Source organism: Fusarium pseudograminearum, chromosome 3 (genome assembly GCF_000303195.2).
Source record: "Fusarium pseudograminearum CS3096 chromosome 3, whole genome shotgun sequence".
NCBI lineage: Eukaryota > Fungi > Ascomycota > Sordariomycetes > Hypocreales > Nectriaceae > Fusarium > Fusarium pseudograminearum.
The window spans coordinates 2,436,752-2,460,546 of NC_031953.1; the positions used below are offsets into that span (position 1 = coordinate 2,436,752).

Here is a 23,795-nt window from a genome sequence, read left to right on the forward strand (position 1 = left end):
TGCTATTGTTGATCGGCATTGGGCTGTCAGCGGCAAGTCATTCTTTCTTACAACGTTCTGTCGGACTCGCCTATTTTCAGTGACCCTATGTTAGCCTATCCTGTGAATACCCTTTATCCGTCTTCTCCATACCCCTGATGTGAGGATAGCTACAGCGTCTCGATATAGGTCCTGCCTCTCGCCTCATTATCATGCTCGCTTGCCCACCCCTTACCGTACTGCCGGGTCCCGAATGCTGCGAGCCGTCTCAACGGTACAATAAGAATAGCAGGCCTCAAACATTACTCGAATGCAGTGTATTCCACGAGGGTTGAATAGCCTCATACAGGGGCATTGAATCAAGTTATTCGACAATGTGATACACCGGACATCATGTGTTGGGCGTAGTATATAAACTCCCTGGCCCGCATTGATATGCTGTGAGGCGGGCAACATCGGGCAACTGCTTGCTTTCTGAGGCTTCGTCTGAGTTGAAAGCATACAGTATATTCCACCAAATAGGCAATAGTAACAGTGATAAGCCACACCGCATCCCGATGGGCTTGACTCTGTATGCATATGCGTCTGCATACTGCTCAGTCAGTCGGTGAAGAACAGAGTTAGCCACTACGACCTGCATGCTTCATATAGATGTTCGTGTTCTACATTCCACGTTTCAACGCCAAATTGGCGATGATCTTAACTACACTCTGTACACAACTCCGCAGACTACTACTTACAGATTACTATATATGAAAATTCCATCTGGTGACATCGTCAGAGGTACCGGGTACCAATGGTAGATCAGCGTTCATCACTTACCTGATCCCTGTCTCCCGTCCATGATCCCTGTCACGGCTTTACATGTGAGCCATGCATTTTATACAGCCTCATCCGGAGAGCCTCCCCGGCTTATAGTTTCAGCATCTAAGTCTTATCTGGATCACGTTTGAATCCTCGTTACCAACCTTCATTGATTGTAATCAACAACTCGAAACATCGCCACTGTCTTGTCATGTGCCGACAAGTGAGGCGTAAACCAAGAGGCCAACGTTCGATGGTAGTATCAATCCGAGGAGTGTGTGATATCCTATCAAATTCAAGGTGACAGTAAACCATCAATTCGTGGACGGAGATCCCTGCTGACATGCCACTTACAGTTGCAGCCGCCAAGGCCTATGACTTAGTTACACAGGTGCAAGTATCAGGGGTAATACGATTTGAACATGCAGACGCTCAAGCTTCACATGAAGTCTAACAAATGCGTGACTGTTTCCATTGAAGCCCAACGCCCCTAGAATGCCCATCAGTTTGAAAGGACCCTCGTATTTTCAAAAGCATCAAACATTGATTGAAGTAAGAAACAATAAGTATTCTAACCAGATACGCAGTGCACCGCTGGTTCAAAGTACACGCTTCTTTACGGATATCCCTTTGCCTTCCTAAACTCCTGTGTCAAAAGCCCTGCTCAGCACATCTGTCCCAGCTAGTTTGCAAGTCCATATGCCATTGATGCAACCAAACTCTGAAAAGACTGTGGGACACATATTCTCAGTGCCTGTTGATGAAGCCATAACATCCATCTTAATCCGCAATGCTGCTGCGCGAAGAAGCAGCCGACGCAGGGCGCGGGGGTGGCATCGGGGGGAAAGTTGAGACGACATTTGCTGTAATCAGTTCAATCTCGAACTTGGGGATGCTCGAAGTGCTGCGGAACAAGGCCGTCAAGTCGTTTCCAAAAGCCGTCATCTCGTACGTGTCGTCTTCTCCTAATGTGACACGACGGACTGTGGCTCTGACTGGGGGGATTCCGTTGTTACCACGGCTGACGGAGAAAGGATGGCATGGTGGCGTAGAGGAAGTCAGAGGGCGCATCACTGCCTCATTTACCGCAACTTGTTGCAGACACTGGACAGTTGGTGAGACATTCACAAGCATATTTCGCTTGCCATTGCCCGGCCAGTTGATGTTGAGACGTGCAGCATACGTCTTACCAGCCACTAGATGAGGAGGAATAGGGATGTTTCTCGGGGGTGGGGGAATTATCCCCGGAACTGGTCGACCGTTTGGAATAGAAGGAGGCATTGGTGCTGGACCTAGAGACATCGGGTGGCCCCATGCCTGAGGGTGGTTCTGTGTGTGAATAGCTGGCCGTTGGGCAACGCTCATCCCCCACGTAGGAGTACGGCGATGAGTTGCCTCATCGCTGTCACTGGCCGATTGTGTTTCTGTTCGATCAAGGCGTATGTTGGTAGCTTCTCCTGCTCCTCGACCGCTGCGATGCCCTCGACGGTGAGACCGACGAGGAGGGAGCACAGAATCGTCAGAGTCGGACGCAAATGCCTCGCTATCGGAAGAACCGCAGGCAATGACATCTGGTTTCACCACACCACCGCCACGAATGCCAGTTGCGGTCTTGGAGGTGGTACTTGGAGGGAGATCGTAGCCATGACAGGTTACGTATTGATCCACCATACGCGCCGAAGCCTCGTGAAGCAATTCGATGGCGCGCTCGGGCCTTGATGCCTTGTTCTCCAAGATCTTGGTGCGTTTTGCCCCTTCTGTCTTGAGAACGAAGGCGTACCACTGTTCACTTGGGTCGATCCGGGTTAGGACATCGAACTCGGCATCTGAGCTCCCGACGAAGGCACGGCAATTTTCTGTTGGAAATCAGTCAGTCAACTGTTCAATTACAGCAGTGGTTCAAATCGACATGTTGAACATACGTAGGATGAGACTCTCCAAATCCAGGTGATGAGGTGCCATATCTGACTGTGTTGGAGGTGCTGGATTCTGACAAGCTGAACGCAGTAGGGTCATTGATAAAAGGGAAAGGGCTTAGAAAGTGCCGTCCAAGAGAGCTGAGCTGATAATGTGATTAAATCGATCTTCTTGCAAACGAGGAAGTGCAACACCTTTATGTAGATATAGCAAGAGGCGGAGGGCGTGTCCCCAAGGTTTCCGGATCATCCACACCATGGATAGTGAGTGACTGTAAAGATCAGGGATGTCACCCCGAAGCGCAAATAGCAAGGCGGACATACATGTCTCTACCCAGAGTAGGAGGTATGCCTAGCCGAGAGAGATATAAAGACTTGGCATACTGTGTTTTGCAACAGTTGCGCAAACTCACGATGTTCTAGTGCCATTCGCCGTACTCAACATGTTGTGTAAGTTGGGCACAGTTGGCAACAGACAATTCGTAATCGTGTACCCAGAGCGTCTTGTTTTGGTAGAACCTCAAAGGAAAGACACGTCGTCTAAGTAAAGGGCAGCAGATGAGCCAAAGGGCTATGCTATCCCCAAAGGGCCAATAGCCGACCTCAGGTACGGATACTATGCACTTGCATTCCCGTAATGTCAGCCACTTAGTGTAATGAAACATAGACTACCCAGCCTGCAGCTGCATTAAAGCAACATTTCAGCCAGTAGGATAGCCAAGGATCTTCCTTTCTGTCGTATTGTAAGCATCCATCCGAACCCTGAGGCCGCTGCCTTGTTTGCCTCTGAGTCGGTTTGTGGAAAACACACACAGAGACAACGCGGGTGTTCTCTGTTCTTGAGTTTTGTTTCCATTCGGCATTTGACAGAGAGTATAGAAGGTAGAACAAAAACGTTAGCAAGCAGCATGCCACAGAGAAAGTATCTTGTGGCCACAAAGAAAATGGTCAGTTGGCTCCAGGTGTTGTTTGTACACTTCGCCTTGCTTTAGGAATGATTGGACCACAGGCATCACCCACTCTTATCGACCACATCAACAAAGCAATATCGTGCCGATACCGACCAGGGGCTTGTCAGCCTAGTTGGGTTGACAGGGCAGCTTGAAGTAAGGTGACTAACTCTTTTTTTGCCTGGAATATAGAGACTAGATATTTTCTCCTCTCTTGTTCAGCTTCATTGTCATCCGACGCTGACGATCTGAGAGTGCGTGGGTGTTGTCGCGACGATCTTTACTTTAGTTGCCCCTCTATTGTTGCTTCACTTGAAGTGGGTAATACCGGTAGTAGCATGGTTGGTTTCGATGTCACTTGTCTTGGAGAACTCATCGACTAAAAAAGGAAAAGAAAATAAATAAAACTGTCGAGGGATGCATAGAAGGAACCGTGAAATCAAACGAGAACAAGTCTTATTATACTCCACTGAGTCGGATGTATCGTACATATATATCAGCTCTAGAGGCCGGATTGTAGTCGTTCCAGTCGTGCAGTGACAGCTTCTACCAAGGCTGTCTCTCTGGAGAGTAATCCTTGAACTTGCTGCATCTTTGCCCTCCGAACCTCGTGTGGGATCCGTATCTCGGCCGATGGTGTGGCGGGCCCATCCGTGTCCCCTGTAGCCTTATTCATTGCCTCCACCTCAGCTGCAAGATCGGCTTGCAAGTGCTTGATGTCTTCCAGACGTTTCCACAATTGCTTCGCCTGCGCAGGTGACGGCGCCGCTTTGCCTGCAGCCAAGTCCGCGTAATCGGGGGCTGCGATGCTTGCTTCCATTGACCTAACTTCCTCCACAAAAGCACGTTCCTTGGCGCTCAAGTCGCGCGTTGTTGACTTGCCCACGATCTTGCGCAGATTCTCCAAGCGCTCCGCCAGCTGGCCCTGACGATCTTTCGCTGTTGCAATGCGCCTAACATACATAGCGTCGTCCGCCTCATCATCACGGTGCAGACCATTGATCGTGTCGATCCTTCCCTTTACTTCGTTGGCTTTCATAACTTGTTGTTTGAGCTCGCCCTGAAGAAGTTCACATTTGCGGAAAACTTCTGCTGCAGCCACTCCGAGGCGATACGTCTCGTCCGCCAAGACCTTGTGCGCATCGGTAAAGATTTGCAATGTAAGCGGACTTAGACGTACTTCCTGGTTCACAATCGTCTTGTGTCGGGATGTGCGGAGCCTCTCCAGCAGAGTAGGCAAAGCAGAGCCCTCGTCGAATGCATGCGATGGGTTGAACACGGGACGAGGCTCACAAAACTCCAATGGCAACATGCTGGCTTCTCGCTCATAGGTGGGGCTTTCCTGACGGATTGGTGCAAGATCAGCTTCGGGCATATCGAACGTCAAGGCAATAGGCTCGTAGGGTGTTGCCGAGAGAAGGAAGTAGCCAACATCAGGGTCTCGCAAAGCATTGCACGCAGCTAAGGGTACTGCAATATCGGCGGTAGGCTGTGAGTATATCCGGTCCCTTATCGATTGGGAGTTGACAAGTAGACCAATTCTGAAATCAGCCCCTGCGTCAGAGTCTGAATTCAGCTCACTCTCGAGTCGGAAGATCCAAGAGGTGAGCGATATGTGTGTGATAGCAGCATGGTGGGTGACAAAAAAGCTGTATCGAGAGGTGACATCGAGGCTAAAAACTGGCCAGCTATCCTCGTTGACTTCTACAGGGCTCATTGTATCAATGGCCTGGAAGGACAGGAGGGAAGGGGGGTCGGCCTCGGCGAGGAGGCGGCCAAGCTTGTTTTTGTTCTTTGGGGGCAGCCACTGAGCCTGGACGCCTTCGAGATCAAGGTATACACGAACCTGACCGCTCGTGGACAACAGACAGACAACAGCAAGAGACAGGCCCTCTTGATCTCCGTCGTCCATATCCAGATCCTCTTCCTCGCCCATCATGAGATCCTCAGTCTCGGTCTTTTTCCCAATCACAAGCATGTCAGTGACTGAAGTGTCCAGCTCATCACCAGTATCAGGATCCGACTGAAGCTCGAATGGGCCCTGCAGGCGAGGGATAGCGCCGGGACGGCTCGGTCGTGTATAAACTTCAGTGATTGGATCTCCAATAGGTCCATCCACGATTGCCGGCTCTTGAGCGTCCAGTTCGCCCATCCATTCCAGTTGTTGCTGAGCGAGCAGCTTGTCTTGCTCGCTAACCTCGGGGTCATCCTCAATACTGGCAACTGTAGTGACGATTGATACCGACAGGGAGGGAATGAGTGTTGGGGGGGGTGCCCATTTCTGGGGGAGAAGAGGGCACAAGGCGTAAACGTCTCCCTCTCTCATTGCGATCCACAGAGTCATAGGATTCCAGCCACCCGCTCCTTTAGTAGAGAAACTCGCAGCAGCCACCTCCATATCGAATGAATCGGGCGAAAAGGCTTTGTTGGTGTTTGTTGTTGAGGCAGAGAAGTCCTGGTCCAGGGTTGTGGCATCCACCAGTTTCTTCAGGTCGACAGACGTACTAGGTGTGTCGAATGACCATCGATCGGTGGCTGACAATTCCCAGACACGAACGATAGCATCCGCGGTAGTCGTGACAATGCATGAGCCATTGACTCCCAACGGATGCCATAGGGCTGAGGCGATGGGAGACCGGGAAGTGACATGGGTGGTAGGCCCAAGGGTGAAGATCTTGGGCTTCAAAGGGCCGGTGTCGCCGCTGGTGAGGTGCGATGGATCTGGGAGCACACAGATGTGGATCGTATGCGTGGTGAGGATGGCCATAAAGCTCGAGTTCGGAGAAATGATAAGTTGTCGAATGTCATCTGCGACAGGCGTTTTGATCGTCTTGCAATACTAAGTTAGTAATAGAGTTACAAGGCATAATATCCAAACGTACCCTCAAGCCAGCAGCATTTTCTAGGTTGTCATCTTCAAGCGACTGCGTAGAGTCCTCGCGCTTGATGTGAACGCCTTGCGACGATCTACTCTTTGAACGACGGTTCGCCCATTCGTCCTTCAAATACGCAAGGTCTCCCCAGCGGATTTCACGGCCAACTGCAACAAATACCTCAGTGCCTCGGCGAGCAATTGTTCTACGCGGGCCAGGAATAGTCTTTTTCTTGGAGGAGTAGTTTGATTCTAGCCCACGAGACTTGATAGCTTCAGGCGATTGCTCGAAGAGACGGTGGCCAGGAGCGTTGCCTGACAGCCAAGCTGCCGAATAGCTCTTGACCTTGGGCATGGTAAAGAACCAAAGCCGAAATTCGTCGGCTGTTTTTGAAATTCAACTTGCAAAGCTCGTGGAATGAGTTCTGGAAGTTAACGGGTTAAAAGATATATGTGTAGCGGATGTAAGTCGCGATATGAAATGGTAAAGAAAATAAACGAGGCTGAAGATCTGGGGCTGGCGCAAAATACGTCGCTGAAGGCCTGCTTGGGTGCTAAGTTTAGGTGAACAGCTACGCGCTTGTCACCACGGCAGCACAGCACCAACCCAGAGGTAGAGCCACAGGCACCGCCACATTTAAAGGCCTGGCCCACTCTCTCGTCGCAAGGCTGCTTAAGCTACACCAACATTCATCATCACGAGCATTCAACACTTCAAGATTCATATGCAGGCTTGTCGCATAAACAATCTTTCGACAGAGGAACTTTGAGATTTGACAAAATCAAATATCGATCGCTTCATCAATACAAGGCACAATGCGACCTGGCGTCAGAAGTACTGTAGAGCGCCTGGATAGGCCCAGCGCCTACTATCAGAACCGCGTATGATCTCCCTTACGCGCTCTTCAACGCCATATACTAACACAATGCTAGAGCAAGCGAAGACGTGATCGCGATGACGAGAGCAACCAACCACAAGAACCCCAAGTCGATCCTTTGGCCAATGCTACAACTCTTTATGTTGGCAACCTGTTTGTCTTTCCAACTCTAGCCTCAGAAACAATAGGCAAAATCTAACTTTTTATGTCACCAAAAGGTCTTTCTACACAACCGAAGAACAAGTTTACGAGCTTTTCGCAAAGTGCGGTGAAATCAAGCGCCTCGTCATGGGCCTCGATCGTTTCAACAAGACACCCTGCGGTTTCTGCTTCGTCGAGTATTTCACACACCAGGACGCTCTCGATTGTTTGAAGTACATCGGCGGCACAAAACTCGACGAGCGCATCATTCGTACCGATTTGGACCCCGGTTTTGAGGAGGGCCGTCAGTTCGGCCGTGGTAAATCTGGTGGTCAAGTACGTGACGAGTACCGCGAGGACTTTGACGAGGGTAGAGGAGGAGTTGGTAGGGCGATACAGGCCGAGGAACGAGACGAGTACGCTGAGGGCAAGTAACCTGGTGTATTAGAAGCAGAGGCTGTCCCCTGGAGCGAGATTTGGGACTCGATACCCTTAATTTTAAACAAGAAGCTTTCATCATTCGAAAAGGCTTATAACTTCTGCTTTCTATGTGCCTTTGTGGCGCGTTTTCCTTTGTCTTCCGTTCCAATGCGTATCCTTGGTCTATTCCTGCACTGTCATAAGACTGCCGCCAAAGCCTTTGTGTTATATTTTGGCAAATATTGTCATTATCTCGCAATTCGTAATTGAAACAAAGGTGTTGTACATGGACCCCAACATGGATCTGCTTGTAATTCCCACTGTGCGATGAATACGCCGTTCTCCATATGATCTTCGACCCGGTAGTCCTGCTTCTTCGACCTCGTGAAATCGATCCTCTAGTAACCAGGGGGGTTGACTCGTTGTGACACCCTTGTCCACTTGGGTAGCTCTGTCAAAACATCAGTATTGGCCTGGAAGCAGTAAGTTGGTCTGAATGGAGCAACATACTGTGAATACCCTTGCGGTAACGCTTAGCCTTGCGGTCAAACATGGTGTATTTATCCCTTGGCATCATTTCAGCCTCGGTAGGCATCTCAGCCTTCCATCGGTCGAGGGCCTCGAGAGTCTGTCCCTTCTTGGCGAGAGCAGCGTCAACGGTAGCTACAACATCGTCGACGGCTCGGAGGCGAAGTCTGTGGCGGCGCTTCTGGAACTTTGACATCCTCCAGGGAACCTTCCATAGAAGACCACCGGATAGAGGATTCGTGAAGCGGAATGCGCCGAACATCGTGGAGGCTTGTTGCGGATTTGGAGGCACAGTCGGAGGAGGTTTAGGTGATTGTCGAATGAACGTCAACTTTTTCCGGCAGTCGGCGGCTGTTACAACCGCGCGGGGGACTAGGCGCAGAGCCAATGGTTGGTTGCTTTAAGCGCAGTAATGAGACCTGCGTTGGATGGAGGTCGTTTAGTGGGGGAACATACTGCAGTGGGGGATTAGCTAGCCCGAGCTACAGCAGCGCATACCTTCCATTCCATTCAGCACCCAACGCCTCGGCGCAACTGGTAATTTAGACGACAACAATCTACGAACAAATCTATCGGACTCCCAAATCGTCATCATAATCCAGGACAGCGGAACAAACATCTCGATACACGTTGGATGCACTACGCGTCATCATGAGTTATTATTTTGCCATTGTTGGCACTCAGGACAACCCGCTGTTTGAACATGAGTTCGGCACCTCGAAACAGGGCGGCGACGGCCAGTCGCGCTTCAGCGATCAAGTCCGTCATTTGAACCAGTTCATCTTGCATTCAAGTCTTGATATCGCTGAGGAAGTGCAATGGTCACATGGGCAGATGTAAGTGGTCACAACATATCCTAGGGGGTACATTTAAGAGTAGGAAGGGGCTTTACTACATCGCGAATCGAAGTCGACGTTGCTTCACAAACAAAGACCTGACTTTCTGACCTCGGTATCATCTAGGTACCTAAAGTGTATCGACAAATTCTTCAACAATTACATATCATGCTTCGTCACGGCCGGCAACGTCAAATTCCTCCTCCTTCATCAACCCATCGTCCCGACTGGCACATCATCGCGATCATCAACCGCTATCGGCGCCAATCCTACCAGCCAGGCCACCGAAGAGGCCATCAAGATGTTCTTTACAGAGGTATATGAGAACTGGGTTAAGGCGATCATGAGTCCTTTCTATCGTGCCAACATGGAGGTACGTAGTCCTATCTTTAGGACACGGGTGGCAGCAGCAGGAAGAAAATATCTTTAAGTTTAGACAGAGTTACGTGTTCTTATGATACCAATGTTTTCAGTTCGAATAGGCAGCACGCTGAAATGTTTAATTCTATTCAAGTCATGTTTTCACAAGTTCGTTGTTGGCGGTTGGGCGAGTGTTAAGCAATCACAAGCATGCGCGTAGAGGTCATGGGAGCATTATTGAATAATCAATGTTCAATGTGGTATTCATTTCGCAAGGTCGTCTTCCATGACGCCTGATGGTAATATCATATCCGTGTTTCCCCAACGCCCTAGTCAAGTACATCCATCCCAGTGTCTGCAAATGTGCGACTGTGTAATCCTTCGCAAAGCCAAACGAACCATTCGGTGTGCAAATAGCTGCTTAACCACCGAAACCGTAGAGGGTGCGGCCCTGTCGCTTCAGAGCGTAAACGACGTCGAGAGAGGTGACAGTCTTGCGCTTGGCGTGCTCAGTGTAGGTGACGGCGTCACGGATGACACCCTCGAGGAAGGTCTTGAGAACACCACGGGTCTCCTCGTAAATCACTGAGAAGACATATTAGTATCCCGACGGCAATCGAATAGGATGCGGTTGGTGACTTACTGGCAGAGATACGCTTGACACCACCACGACGAGCGAGACGTCGGATAGCGGGCTTGGTGATACCCTGGATGTTGTCTCGCAAAATCTTTCGGTGACGCTTGGCACCACCCTTGCCGAGGCCCTTGCCGCCCTTGCCGCCTGGGAAGAGTTAGTGACTGTTGTGAAGCTAACGGTGATGCATCATAGAAATAAAGTACTTACGTCCAGTCATATTGATAGATGAAGATAAGCGTTTGATGAAAAGAGATGAATGTGGCGCGTTATCGCGATGTTGCAAATGACGTTTGGTTGGAAGACGCGTTTGAGATGCGGAGTGAGAAGAGTGGAAGGGGGAAAAGAAGGCTGCGGGGGCGAGTGGACGAGAAATAAATACGTGCAGGCAATCAGTAAAAAACAGCGACTGCAGGCACCGAAAATCACTGGTAAATTGCGGGCATAATCACTAATAAATGGGCACCTAAAATCGTGGAATCCAAACGCTATACTACTTATAGAAGCGCGCATGAGTGGTTCCGATGTCCGATTTTTTGATTGGCCAGATGCTCAGATCACTCCCGTCCCATGCTGCAGCCAGAAATGGAACAGCAGGAACTGTGTCGACATGGAAGGTGGGGGGCTGGTAAAGTGGGCCCGGCTACCAAACGCGCAAAGTCGCGTAGTAACTTTATGTTATTAAAGTTGTACAAACCACCAAATGTTGAACAAAGGACCAGAACCTGACAGCTGGTGGTAATGTCGTAATGTGCATCATGTCTTTGACGTAGGTACATTTATAGAATGGTCCAGAACAAGTACGATGATCATAGCGGTGCTGTTCATAGTACATTTACTAGGTACAGATACAGGCAGGTTTGACGCCGAATAGTGCATCGACCTGCATGCAGTATTGCTATAGCACGTCAACAACTCATAGTCTTGTTCCGAAGCAAAGCATCGCCGGTATACTATCAAGTGCAGGTTGCATAGTTGATCCCTCAAATGGAAGTCCAACTCACATAGTCAAACGCAGTAGGAACTCATCATTCGTAGGCATTCATGGGCTCGGTCTTGCTACTCTGACTACCTATCCTTAGGGTATCATCTACCAGCTCGTCAATTCTCTGACTCTCGTCCTCAAGCCTTCGTAATGTACAAGTACTACAGCCCAGACCTATGCACGGTCTGCACATACACAGAGTGAAGCCACTCCTCCATTTGCGTGCGTGAATGCAGGCCACTCAAGAAACCTGCTTATACCAAAAAACGCCAATGCCATGCCCATGCTCTGGTACCAAAGTTAACAGTAGCGCCAACCACCAACCCTTATCCGATATATGCCACCTCCAAACCGTAGTTTGATCGAACAGCTCAACCCACGTCCTTCAATCGCTGGAGCCAAGCTCCATATAACTCATTACGCTTATCATCTCGAAACCAAAGGCTACCAAACGCAAGTGCAGACTCTTTAAAATCGCAATGTTCATTACAATCATCACATCATTGAGTCGTCCATCTCCACGTCGTCCTCGAAACTCTCAATGGCTTCTTTGATCTGCTGGCTTGCCTATGAAGAATCAATGTCAGTGGTTATCAGGATACGAAACATGCAGCTGGCTTACCTTGGGATCCAGGGCAAGAGCAATAGTAAAGTGCCGCACTGAGAGCTGCTTCTCGCCCATGCTTCTATACAGTTTGCCGAGAAGAAAGTGGACCGTTGCTTCGTCTGGTGCCAAGTCCTTCAATATCATCAACTCCTTTTGTGCCTGTTCGAGCTGGCCAACAGCAAGTAGCGCTCTGGCCTTCTTGTACCGGGTTTGGGCGGCGCGGGGGGCAAGCTCTACTGCTTTACTGTATGCTTGAAGAGCAGGCATTATCTGTTTCTGCTTCTCCAACACTGTTCCGATACAGGTGATCAGGACTGCGTTGTTAGGATTGATACTTTGAGCGGCATGAAAGTGCGTATACGCCTTGTCGTATGCACCGAGACGTTCCTGAACTCTTCCAATACCATAGTATGCATTGTAGTGGCGCTTATCGGCAGATATCGCTTGTCGGTACGCCGTCTGCGCTTTGTCATATTCTTCATTCGTAACATACTCGTGTCCTTGCAAGGTAAAAGCGTATGCAAACTTGGGGTCCAGTTGGGTTGCTCTCTTGAAACACTTGAGAGCTTGCTCATGATCGCGTGCTAGTGACCAGGCATTGCCGAGTGCGCACCAAGCCTGGGGGGACAGCCAGGCTGAATCCACAAGTTCATGCGCCAGAAATGAGAGGTCTGTCTCCCGTCTCAAATGCCACAAGATGGTCGAATACACCTCCATATCCTCGAGACGCGAAGGCGCTTGCACTCGCATTCTCCGGAAGAACTTTTCGGCCTCGGCGTATGAGGCCTGCTCATAATGAGCCCGTCCCATCTGAGCAAGCACCCAGGGGGTGTTCTGATGAGACACAGGAAGGGATTGGAAATGTTGAAGGCTCTCGGTGCATTGGAATTGAGACAATGAATAGTATCCGTTCGCCAGCTTCTTTGTAAGGTCAAGTATCCATTTAAGCCCTTCTTCGAGCCTTTGAGCATCCAACTCCAATGTCTTGTGAACGGGGGGAGGTGGCGGTACGTCCTTGGGTTTTTGGACTTCGTCGTGGTCAATCTCCACATGAGCATCTTCTAGAGGCTTGCGATTGCCACTAACCACACGGCCAACATTGTTGCCGCTAGAACCAGGTCGAACGATTCGAGAGATGGGGGGTCTCGCCTTTTTCAATTCCCTGGGGGCTGACGTTCCTATTGTGGTCGCGCTTGAGTTTGCTTTGGATGATGGTCGGAACATGTTGAGTCTAGCACTGCGCCGCGTTGTTGTCGGCTCCTCTGTAATTGTCGCTCGTTGTGCGGGGTGTCCTGATACAGTCCGTTTCCTTTCCGCTGCTGGTATGGACGGCCGCAACGATGCGGAAGGTGCCGAGTTGGATGCGTCAGTCATTATGTTTTCGGTTGACTGCTCTTGCTGTCCCTTCTCTTGCGCCCTTGTGCGCCGGGAACCTATACGGTAGTTCATTCGTGGAGGAACGTCATGTCCTTGGTCAATAGCTTGTGCTTGCCGTGTCCGGCGAGGCGGTGCTTGGGGAGGCTCGTGGGATTGGCCGAGGCGGGACGATGTCGTGAATGACGATATCGGGCCTGGAGGTGTCTCCATTCCGTCGAAGCCAGAGCTACTATTAGTTGATGCTGTACAACGTATACGTCCCTCCTGAATCTTCAGCATGAAGTCGCTTTTGTGGACTTCCTGGCTAGAATCGCCGTTTGTCAGCTCGAGGCTGTCAGGGTTGTGACTTGAGCTGAACGGATCGTTCCCAACATCCACTGCGGCGTTTCTTTGCGACTTCTTTGCGGGTAGGTCGGAAGGGATTGGCACGGAGCCTTCTCTGTATATCATCGGGTTCGTTTCCACATCAAAGCTATGGACAAGGGGGTCGTTGGCTTTAAAGATAGTTGGTACGCGAACTGCAACGCCAAGGTCACATAAAGCTGAGAAGGCATCCCACATGAAAGGGTTGAGTTGCAGAGCCTCTTCATAGCAGCTAACGGCCTTTTTCTTGTCATCGTAGCCGCGGTGCAATCTTCCCAGAAGGCATAGTACTGCAGGCGCATCAGGGAGAGCCGTTCGGGCCGTCGCGCTGTGTTTTCCCAAGCTACATTTTGACGCCCAGAGGCCCCGAGCCTTCTCTAAGGCTGATAGGCCGTCCTTGTATCTTTCGAGTGCCAAACATGCTTGAGCGAATACCCAGGCACAGCCCAAATGAGCACCTCGATATCCTATGGCCTTGCTCACGTCGTAAGCAGAGCGATAGTCACCAAGACGCAAATGACATAGCGAGTAGAGGTATGCAGACTCGCTGGACCTTGGGTCTTGTGCCGTCAAGCGTTCGGAGAAGAAAAGGGCGTTGTCGTATGAGGCGTTGTCAAGATGGTAATGTATCACTTGTCTTAGTAGGCCATTAACGGCCGTCGGGGTAGGAGCCATGCTGGATGTTGCTGTCCAGCGACAAGGCGTGCGGTAGGAGTTTGGGGGTTCGGAAGGTGAAGGCGCTGACGGTGCTCCTTAACGATGTATGATGGCCATGAGACGTCGATGGATAAAAACAAGATATGGGCTTCAGCGGAGAGTGGCCCAACAACTCGCGACCGAATAGATAGTCTTTCCGTTTGACCAAACAATTATTTGTTGTCTGTATGGGCCGTTCGCGTGGGTAGCGGGGACAGTCGAGTCGAAAGAAAACAAAGCAACCGTGGGTCGGTCACTAGCTGGTCGCAGTCGCAGTCGCAGTCGCTTTCGACTTTGTCAAAGGAATTAATAATTAATGCAACGAAAAAAAGAGATGGTATACGCGAAGAAAGCTTTCGATTCGAGGCGATGTTTTGATGTTGCAACCTAGGGGGGTTTGCAAGAGATCGTCAAAAAGAATCGTCAAAGTCAATCGATGGCTGGCAACGTTTCGTGAACGGACGGGAACGGTGGGTCCAGAGCGAGCGAGAGTGTTGATGAAGATGAGACTAAGGGGGGAGCTCAAAAGTATAGAAAGGATGAAGAAGAAAGACAAATTTCCCTGCTACCAGCTAATACGACTTCGATATGAGTTGCTCATGGTATGAATTGCGAACTCGGTCTGAGCTTCAAAGAGGATGCGGTAAGAGAAGATGGAAGGTCCAAACCTGAACGTTAAACAGGCTTGAATGTTTGGTAGTGACGGGTTCCAATGATGGCAAGCGCGCGGTACCTGCCTAGAGTCGTGGGTGTACTATGCTATGATTGGTTCAGGGTTGCGCCTAGCAACCAGCTTCCAAGTATAGATACTTGGAAAGACTACGCATGCTCGCCCAAGTGTAAGTACCCGAAACTACAGATCTCAAATCTCTCAGCCACTGAGGTTTCGTGCTGCTAGTTCAGATTCATAGTAGTTCATGCCCAGAATTCAAATAATTGATTTCTTGATATAAGCCCAGAGTGCCTACCAAGGAATACCTACATTGGGAAGAAATAGGTATAGTAATAGTGGAAGAGCAAAGTCCCCCCTTTCTCAATCAGTGTTCCAGGTTTCCTTCTTTCTGATATAAAATGGCCAAGTGTCGAGTATCAGCTGCATCTATCCTTAGGTACCTAGGTTTTAGCTAGTGCTTTCACATGAAACAAATTATCTACTGCCAGTCTAGTAACGAATATGAGTCTTGTCTGGATTTCAAGGTACGAATCAATATGTCCTGTGTAAGTTGGCAGGCAAAATCAATACAGTGGCAATGTGAACTGGTAGTTTTGAATGGTAGAACACGAGGTTCTCAGATATTCATTAATCATGACTGAGTATCCTATATCCACCACTCTTCTCGAGGGCAAGAGCCTGATGTTCCCATCATTCCCTTCCCTCACAATGCCAGGACACAACCAGGCTTTTTTACCACTGACTAGGACCGTGACCACATTTAAGCAGCGATGGTAACCTCGACCTCAACACCGGCCTCGACTATAAATTGGTTAGATTTTGTGCAACTATCCTGACGAAACGGGATCCCTTACTGTTGACGATGACGGACTTGACAACCTCGGTGGGGGCGTGGAGGTCGATGAGGCGCTTGTGAACACGGAGCTCGTAGGAGTCCCAGGTCTTGGAACCCTCACCACAAGGGGTCTTGCGGGTGGTGATCTTGAGGTTCTTGGTGGGGAGGCGGACAGGGCCCTTGATGGTGAGACCCTTGCTGCGGGCACGCTCAATGAGCTCAGCGCTGACCTTCTCAAGAGACTGGACCTTTCGGCTGGTCAGGGTGATTCGGATACGGTGGCTCTTCTGGTGTGGGTGTTAGCATTGTCGCCAGAGTCGCAATCGCAGTCGTAGGCGAGGGGTTGTATCAACATACGGGAGCGTCACCGACGTCCTTCTCGTTCTTCTGGTGAGACATTGTGAATGGGCTGTCAAGACTCGGCAAAGGCGACTGCAACGGTAACGTGATGACGGCCTGGGAAGGATGAGGGATTGATTCCTTTTGTTGTAGAAGAGTTCACGATTTAGCCCCAATTCAAAAAGTTGTGCGCTTATCGCTTATCTGGCACCGCTCCACATGATCCCACGTGACTATAATACTAGGTGTTGATCCAGTCTCATGGAACAGACATCAAAGCAAGAACCATAATTCCACTGCAAATTGAACTGACCATCTGCCTACCTAGGTATGTAATAAAAGTAAAGGATAAAGAACCGTAAGCACACATATATATGCTGCTCGATATAAAGTCTCATTCCATTACTTGATGCTCTTGGGCGAGCTTTACATCTGGATTAAGGCCAGCCCAGCCCAAAGGTGGAAAGTGGAGGTGCCTATCAGATCACTGCAATTGAAGGCGATCCCTTGTCATCAACGTCCAGCTTCGTCATTCCACTCACTCATCAAGTCGACGGTCAAGCTTCATTTTCAACCTTTTTTCAGTCTGTCATAACTCGCACAACGAGACTTTTATCGCTTTATACACCCAGCATACAACAGTCATAATGGCCCAGAAAGCAAAGAAGGATCGCGCCAAATCCAACGCCGCGGCGCTGAACAACCTCCACGTCGGCTCTCTTGTCGTCAACGCCCTCTTTCTCCTCTCTCATTTTCTATTTCGTTCTCGATCTCTATGGTTATACGGCCTCTTTTCTGTACCTGCGCTCATCTGCGAGTATGTTCTCGAGTTTTCCGGCCGACCCAAATACGACCCGACAACCAAGGCCCTGCGCACCGCTGGTGAAGATCTGTCCTCTCCTGGTTTGACTGAATATATGTTTGACGTTATCTGGGTCACCTGGGCCGCGGTTGTTCTTGTCATTTTCTTCGGAAACAAAGCTTGGTTCCTGTGGCTTGTTCTTCCTGCTTACGGCCTGTACCTCGGAAGTGGACTGCTCGGTATGGGAAAGCAGAAGATGGCTGAGTTTCAAGGAGCTGGTGATGTTGGCGCCGGTGCAGCTCCCCCCGGCAACCGAAAGGCGCGCCGTGCTGCTTAATCGATTTAATTGTTCCTATTGGGCTCTTTATCTACTCAGGCACCTTCAATCGGTCAGGCTGTCTAAGTGCTTTGCTTCGGACGCTCTCCCGCCCATCGCTCCAGGGTATCGTCGTCTACATTACGGACCAAGATATGAATGTGCTCCAGGGCGCGCACGCTCTGAAGGGCTACCCAATTTTTGAACCACAGCACTCGATTCTCTCCGTCTGGGCCAAGAGCATCAATGAAAGTCTCCTTTACAAAAGACTGGACCAATGCTCTACTATCGGGCGTCATATCACCAGTCTCGGGATCTGTTGGAATGGTTGTGCGCAACCATACGACAATATGCCGAATCTCCGGATCCAAGCCATAGGGCCAGTCATTAATCAGGATACGGTAGTCTGAAGTGTCTTTAAACGGGATGGAAGACGCGGGCGTGAAAGGCGGGTTGCCCCATTCCTTGGGCAGGCGATTGACGAGCAGGTAATTTGTCATGGAGCCATACTCTGCTTTTGTTTCGGCAGTCCAGGCCATGTATCGACGAAGGTCAGAAGGCTTGCGCTTCAAGACTGATAAGTTGTTTGCCTCTAACTAGTATCAATGCCTGGCCTCACAGCAGGAAGTAGTCGTCGAGTAGATCATCAACTAGGGCCACTCACCAATAATTTCCTTCAGCTCCTGCCAGTCATGCTTGTGAAATTCTTCGTCGGTTTGTGAAAGAACCCATTTATCAACATCAGTCAGCGGGAAAGGCGCTTCTTCTGGAAGGGATTCGCCCATCTTGGATGCAGGCGTCGTCGATGTAAACGATCTTGGGAAATTTCTCTGTCGAATATGCCAAGCAGTTGGTGTCGACAGCTCGTTGTGTAGTTGTGACGTAGATCCTGAGATGTTAAACTCCGTTTATTGAGAGAATGTTCAAAACCCACTCGCTCGCATTGTCATTGTATGAATGCGGTGAGAAATTGGCCCCAACCAGATTATGTCAGCTGTTGCGAGACGTCGAAACATTATTGTCATTCACTCGCATGAATCGAGTTACGAGTGTTCCTTTAGGGTAAGGGAAGAAATATGGACATTGAGGTTTATTAATCGAGGTCATCGCATCACATGTAAGGAAGGTCGATCTCTGATTTACAACTGTCAGGCTAGGCGGGTTCCCAAGTCCCAGCACTTAACCAACTGACACCAGCCCCTCCATCATCGATCTGATACCCGTCTCTCTCAACGCGTCAGGGATAGATCCAGAGATATACTGAAATCTGGAACAATCGGGCTACAGACATATCATTTTCTCATTCTTCATTTTTTTTTCAACCTCCATCAATAACTTCCCAGAGGCTTATGAAACACTCACTTATGCGTTGAAAACTGTCGGCCATTCTCTCTCGGATTTCATGACCCATTCCTCTCGCCAGGCAAAGGTTCCCTCACAATGATCCTCGGCCCTATAACGCTCATTGACTGCGGCGTTTTCCTCATATTTCTTGCGCCTCAACTTATATGGAACGCTGGATTCTTTCTTACTCTGTTCACGGCCCTCAAGGCTTTGCCATTCCTATGTCAGTAAACACTCGCTGAACATCTGCCGCAAGCCAACTCACATGACAAACACAGTGATTCAACTACCCTATGAATTTGTCACCGATCGTTACTTGACTCACCCAAGTCGACAACTCGCATTCACGCAAACTGCTACAGTATTCGAGGATTTCGTGATACGCTGCGTACGGTATGCGTTTGCTAACATGCCCGCCAAAGTTGGAAGGGTCTTCTTTGGCAAATACGTTGCACTGCCATTCACTCGGTGGCGGATGCTTCGACATGGCTACGTTAGATCTCCGGTGCACTATCGAGAGTATGAGATTGGACAAGTATGCTTCTCGTTGCTAGGGGCCGGTCGTTCGACTAATGGGTAGTAGGGAGCCGTTCAGACCAAAGGTACCTGGATAATGCACCAACCAGAGCATCCTCCGGATTTTGTGCTCTATTATGTCCACGGTAGGATTCGAGACTCGTACACTTCTTCTTTACGTAATACTAATTGTCACAAGGCGGTGGATTCTTGATGGGTTCGAGTTACTTTTATCTCGAGTTCCTTATGGCCTGGCATCACCTCCTGGTTGAAGCTGGGTTTAAGAATCCAGCCATATTTGGGCTTGAATACACTTTGGTGCCTGATCAAGTCTACCCAAGGCAGGTTCTAGAAGCACTGGAAGGTTACAGGCATGTTCTCAAAGTCGTCAAGGACGCCTCCAAGGTCTGCGTCTCAGGCGACTCTGCTGGTGGCTCATTGATCCTTAGCATGCTACTCGAACTGGGTGCTCAAGCAGCCAGCCAAGATAAGAATGGCGTCAATGCTGATACCTGGGGTGGCCTTGCTGATTTTGATCCATCACATCTGCCCTTGCCCCGAATGGCGACACTTATCTCGCCATGGGTAACACTCATGTCGAACTTGCACTACAATTCCAAAAGTGACTTCTTGGACAAACGCACTCTGTGGAAGTATGCACAAGAGTATGCAGGTGAAAACATGGTCCAACAGCAGCCGGCCTCTCCCGGAAATTGCGTCGATGACAAGCTCTGGAGAGCAGCCAGTCCTGAACGAGGATATTTCGTCATATTTGGGGAAGAAGAGGTCTTTGCCCCGGATATTGAAGACTTTCTCAAAAGACAGGCCAAAATCGGTGTTCAGGCCGAAGGACAGAAATTTGATGGAGGCATCCACGCATGGCCCGTAGCCTCGCTGTTCCTTTCGAGCACAGAGGAGAAGCGACTGCAAGGACTTCGAACTGCTGTCAAGGAGATTAGAAGACGAATGCTTGAATGGGGTCCATTGAACGGTGATAAAGTGTAGTAGTCAGATTAGATCAAGTAAAAATTCACAGACAAGGCCTGTAGTTGGTGAATCAGGAACCATAGTGTAAAACTCGGCTTCGTCCTCACCAGGCCTGCTCAGAGATTAAAGCTCAACTTGTATCATCATAAAAACGTGGAGAAAGACAGTGAAAATATTGGTAGAAACACTTACACTTGCCCAATATAGAACGGAATGTGTGCCTGCAGGATCGCTAGGTGACGTGTTGTGTTAAGGAGATGGTAGGTAACTCAGTCGATACTGGTATGGGCTACAGGATGGAAGCTTAAAGCGCCTAACTGCAGGCATCCGGACCATGCCAGTTACTTCAGTGTTTGAATCAGCGGTACGTTTCCGTGTATCTTTTGAAGGAGTATGGATGGAATGGACTCCACCGGCGCGCAGGCGCATTGTGCGGCTGATGTGAGGCATAGATAGCTCAAGCCATGTTATGTCTGAGGTTGACGATGTATCTGCGGAAACGATAAATCACCACCTAAAGAAAGATAGCACTGCATCGTGGTTCTCAAGCTTCCTGGGTGAGGTAGAAAAACCGAGATCAAGTTCAAGTAGATGGAGCGTTGTAAGAATGAAATATAAAAATCATTAATAACAAAGTTCTGCTATTAAAATGATGCTCATCTATGGTGTGGGGCACACGTGGTACTGTACGTTCCTGCTCTCCATAAGGCAGCAGGGCAGGTACCCAGGATTAGATTGCATAAAATACTACCATGGCGCACTATAGCGCAGTGTGGGAGCCCGGAGATCTCGGGGCATGGATGGTTCCTTACAGGGCCGAGAACCCAGGCAGTTACTTCAATACCTCCGTGTGTGCATGCCCGAGGATCAGCTTGAGACGGCGCCGTCTCTGATTTGGTGTTTGGCGTCAAGTCACAAGGGTCTGCCTACCGCAGCTACTTCCGTCTCGTAAATACAAGAGACATCCCTCCGCCGCCTGCCATGTGCACATATAAACGACCGGCATTCCCTCGTTTCCCCCGCCACTTAATATCATTCATTGCCAATTACTGACGCCTCTTACCTCTGCGATAGCGACCTCATGATCACAGCCATCACCATCGCCTTCAGTCATTACCGGAACTGGGTAACCAACAGCCAGGCTGGGTAGAAGATCCGCTGCTCCACCGTGTTGTTGTTATTATTACATGATCCCTCGCACTCATTGTACACTTACACGCCTGCACTTTGGCTTGGTCTCGACTTTTATACAGATCAGTCCAGCTTACACGCACATTGTCGCCTTCCGAACCTTGTTTCAACCCGCTTACTGTACTGCCTCCACCAGGAGAATTGGCAGAACAGGTCCAGTTGTTGTCATCTTGGTTGCAAGGGGCTGTCTTACATAGACTAGTAGCCCGTCCCCGTCCCCTCCTCCTGCGCTGCAACCAACCGCTTTGCGATACATAGTTGAAAAGGCAGCAGTTTGTCGTTTCTTCCTCGTCCGCATCTCTAAGCCTTAGCATCTGTGCCCCGTATGCGGTCTCGTTAGGACGGCCACACTGCATTGTCAACCATCACGTCAACTAGAGCACATCGTCATTCCCAAACCCTGTCCAGGGACGGGAACCCGAGCTTGCTGATTCGTGAACCAAACTCCTTATTTCCCCTGTCAATTACGCACGGCTCTTATCGGCACCTGTTCAGCTGCAGCATCTAGCCTTCCTGGCAAACTACCTAGTCAGTGTTGGGGATTGATGTTTGATTGATATATTAGCCCAGAGAGGACCCTTTCAGCCGCCGCTTTGTCTCGTCTCCTTGTTCCAAGCTCTAGGCTCCCGTCACATATATCTACCAGTACTATACTCGGACAGGCCCTCGCGTATTTTTAGCTGAATAACCAAACCGAGTACAACAGCCAACACAAAGACTCAACTCGACACATCAAACAAGGCATTAACTGTTAGTGGTCTGGCTTCCGGCTGCCTACGATTTTGTTGTTGTATGTCTTGCTCTTGATCACAAAAGGAAATTCCAAAGCACAAACACAAACCAAACCAAACACGGTGAATAGCAAATACAGGTTCGTGCTTACAGCTACCTTTGTTCTGTGACGCAGGCTTGTATCACCCCGCTATTATTTCGTCTGTGCCGCCAGGCACCTTGTCATCCACAGCACACAACGCTCTCTACTATTATCGAAGTTCATCGACTGGCGTTTAATACCCGTATATCCACAGGGAGGAATTCTTTCATTTACTGGCTTTCCGCTGGACTTTAATAATTTTAGCCCGGCCGCTTCGGCGTGCACGCCCCACCATAAACCCAATCTCTCGGCAGGAGAAAGACCCAGACATAAAAATTTATTATGTCTGCCGACGACAGCTATGCCCCCAAGTCTCCGGACCTCTCCTCTTTTTACTCAAACGGTCCCACTCAGGAAGAAGTACATCATCCACAAACAGACAGTGACTTTAGGCCGGGATACGAATATAAAGCAGAGTCCCCAACCTACACCAGATCTGCTTCTTTTTCTTCCTACGTTCCCCCTTCTCCTCACTTCGACAGCACCACTCGTGTCTCAGCCGACTCCACGTTCCATCATTTGGAGTTCGACTACCAACAACGTTCTGCGCAACCAAGAACTTCAAGGCCGGAATATCAGCCCTACCCATCGCGACATTCTTCTATCCCAGAGCACTACATCTACTCTACACCGGACCAACCAAGACTTTCCGGCTACGGCTACGAGTGTGATCCTACCTCTTCGCATTCACATCTGCGACAGCCTCAAGCGCGACACGCTTCGCTCGGCGGCCAAGTGTACCCAGAGCAAGCTTCCAACCACAACGCGACAACATACGACCCGTCCTACACACCGCTAACCGCAGCTGGTGGTTTGGAACGAACCTCTACGTTTGGCGCTGCACCGTTCGATACAAATATGCCTCCGCGCAAAGCCGCGCCCCCTGCGGCACCTGCAATCGACCCATCTCCCGTTCGAACCAAATTCCCCACAGCCAGGATCAAGCGAATTATGCAGGCTGACGAGGAAGTTGGCAAAGTTGCGCAGCAAACCCCGATTGCTGTGGGTAAAGCTCTCGAGCTTTTTATGATACAGCTCGTGACAAAGAGCGCCGACGTAGCCAAAGATAAAGGCTCAAAGAGAGTTACTGCGTCAATGCTCAAGCAAGTTGTAGAAACAGATGAACAATGGGATTTCCTACGTGATATAGTTAGTCGCGTCGAGAACGAGAAGGAGGGCAGCAGATCCAAGGCTAAGCAGGAGAGCTCAAGTGATGAGGAAATTGAAGAGCCGAAAAAGAGAACGCGCGGTGGTCGGAAGAAGAAAGCGGCATGAGGCATTGTGCTTTGATCCTGTACGAAGGATTGTTGTGCAAGCTTTTTGTTGTTTTTCTTGTTTTTGGGATGTGTCATGAGAAAATGATCAAGTGGTTGGCGTTCGGGAGGACTCGCATCGAGCCGGTGTTTGGCGCTACGGAAGACAGTTCGTCCCATAGCCTTTGTTGTGTTATTTGAAGCTTGCGTATCATTATACGTTTATGAGATGGGGATGGATATGATTGTTAGGTAGTTAGTTACTGGTTTCGCGGAACAATCTCCAGTTTAAGCTATATAGAATTTCTCGGAATATCAT

At 49.7% G+C, this 23,795-nt stretch overlaps 12 protein-coding genes across 12 annotated transcripts; 5 read left to right on the forward strand and 7 right to left on the reverse strand.

Moving 5' to 3' along the window:
- Positions 1 to 1,563: 1,563 nt before the first annotated feature.
- On the reverse strand, positions 1,564 to 2,745 carry FPSE_03516 (uncharacterized protein; the record flags this gene model as incomplete). The annotated part of the gene is made up of 2 exons (XM_009256635.1): positions 1,564 to 2,639; positions 2,706 to 2,745. 2 exons carry the CDS (start codon positions 2,743 to 2,745, stop codon positions 1,564 to 1,566), a joined length of 1,116 nt encoding a protein of 371 aa, XP_009254910.1.
- A 1,406-nt stretch (positions 2,746 to 4,151) lies between these two features.
- FPSE_03515 (uncharacterized protein) lies at positions 4,152 to 6,876 on the reverse strand (the record flags this gene model as incomplete). Its single annotated transcript, XM_009256634.1, has 2 exons — positions 4,152 to 6,479; positions 6,532 to 6,876. The coding sequence occupies 2 exons, from the start codon at positions 6,874 to 6,876 to the stop codon at positions 4,152 to 4,154; spliced, it is 2,673 nt and encodes an 890-aa protein (XP_009254909.1).
- Positions 6,877 to 7,337: 461 nt separating this feature from the next.
- On the forward strand, positions 7,338 to 7,975 carry FPSE_03514 (uncharacterized protein; the record flags this gene model as incomplete). Its single annotated transcript, XM_009256633.1, has 3 exons — positions 7,338 to 7,403; positions 7,455 to 7,552; positions 7,618 to 7,975. 3 exons carry the CDS (start codon positions 7,338 to 7,340, stop codon positions 7,973 to 7,975), a joined length of 522 nt encoding a protein of 173 aa, XP_009254908.1.
- A 383-nt stretch (positions 7,976 to 8,358) lies between these two features.
- Positions 8,359 to 8,750, reverse strand: FPSE_03513 (uncharacterized protein; the record flags this gene model as incomplete). Its single annotated transcript, XM_009256632.1, has 2 exons — positions 8,359 to 8,411; positions 8,471 to 8,750. The coding sequence occupies 2 exons, from the start codon at positions 8,748 to 8,750 to the stop codon at positions 8,359 to 8,361; spliced, it is 333 nt and encodes a 110-aa protein (XP_009254907.1).
- A 389-nt stretch (positions 8,751 to 9,139) lies between these two features.
- Positions 9,140 to 9,754, forward strand: FPSE_03512 (uncharacterized protein; the record flags this gene model as incomplete). The annotated part of the gene is made up of 2 exons (XM_009256631.1): positions 9,140 to 9,324; positions 9,451 to 9,754. 2 exons carry the CDS (start codon positions 9,140 to 9,142, stop codon positions 9,752 to 9,754), a joined length of 489 nt encoding a protein of 162 aa, XP_009254906.1.
- Positions 9,755 to 10,105: 351 nt separating this feature from the next.
- FPSE_03511 (uncharacterized protein) lies at positions 10,106 to 10,538 on the reverse strand (the record flags this gene model as incomplete). Its single annotated transcript, XM_009256630.1, has 3 exons — positions 10,106 to 10,269; positions 10,328 to 10,465; positions 10,529 to 10,538. The coding sequence occupies 3 exons, from the start codon at positions 10,536 to 10,538 to the stop codon at positions 10,106 to 10,108; spliced, it is 312 nt and encodes a 103-aa protein (XP_009254905.1).
- Positions 10,539 to 11,798: 1,260 nt separating this feature from the next.
- On the reverse strand, positions 11,799 to 14,325 carry FPSE_03510 (uncharacterized protein; the record flags this gene model as incomplete). Its single annotated transcript, XM_009256629.1, has 2 exons — positions 11,799 to 11,870; positions 11,926 to 14,325. The coding sequence occupies 2 exons, from the start codon at positions 14,323 to 14,325 to the stop codon at positions 11,799 to 11,801; spliced, it is 2,472 nt and encodes an 823-aa protein (XP_009254904.1).
- A 1,454-nt stretch (positions 14,326 to 15,779) lies between these two features.
- On the reverse strand, positions 15,780 to 16,253 carry FPSE_03509 (uncharacterized protein; the record flags this gene model as incomplete). The annotated part of the gene is made up of 3 exons (XM_009256628.1): positions 15,780 to 15,820; positions 15,874 to 16,141; positions 16,212 to 16,253. The coding sequence occupies 3 exons, from the start codon at positions 16,251 to 16,253 to the stop codon at positions 15,780 to 15,782; spliced, it is 351 nt and encodes a 116-aa protein (XP_009254903.1).
- A 587-nt stretch (positions 16,254 to 16,840) lies between these two features.
- Positions 16,841 to 17,332, forward strand: FPSE_03508 (uncharacterized protein; the record flags this gene model as incomplete). The annotated part of the gene is made up of 1 exon (XM_009256627.1): positions 16,841 to 17,332. The coding sequence occupies one exon, from the start codon at positions 16,841 to 16,843 to the stop codon at positions 17,330 to 17,332; it is 492 nt and encodes a 163-aa protein (XP_009254902.1).
- Positions 17,333 to 17,394: 62 nt separating this feature from the next.
- Positions 17,395 to 18,096, reverse strand: FPSE_03507 (uncharacterized protein; the record flags this gene model as incomplete). Its single annotated transcript, XM_009256626.1, has 2 exons — positions 17,395 to 17,903; positions 17,976 to 18,096. The coding sequence occupies 2 exons, from the start codon at positions 18,094 to 18,096 to the stop codon at positions 17,395 to 17,397; spliced, it is 630 nt and encodes a 209-aa protein (XP_009254901.1).
- A 655-nt stretch (positions 18,097 to 18,751) lies between these two features.
- Positions 18,752 to 20,176, forward strand: FPSE_03506 (uncharacterized protein; the record flags this gene model as incomplete). Its single annotated transcript, XM_009256625.1, has 4 exons — positions 18,752 to 18,878; positions 18,934 to 19,190; positions 19,239 to 19,317; positions 19,371 to 20,176. 4 exons carry the CDS (start codon positions 18,752 to 18,754, stop codon positions 20,174 to 20,176), a joined length of 1,269 nt encoding a protein of 422 aa, XP_009254900.1.
- Positions 20,177 to 22,505: 2,329 nt separating this feature from the next.
- FPSE_03505 (uncharacterized protein) lies at positions 22,506 to 23,498 on the forward strand (the record flags this gene model as incomplete). The annotated part of the gene is made up of 1 exon (XM_009256624.1): positions 22,506 to 23,498. The coding sequence occupies one exon, from the start codon at positions 22,506 to 22,508 to the stop codon at positions 23,496 to 23,498; it is 993 nt and encodes a 330-aa protein (XP_009254899.1).
- Between the last annotated feature and the right edge of the window lie 297 nt (positions 23,499 to 23,795).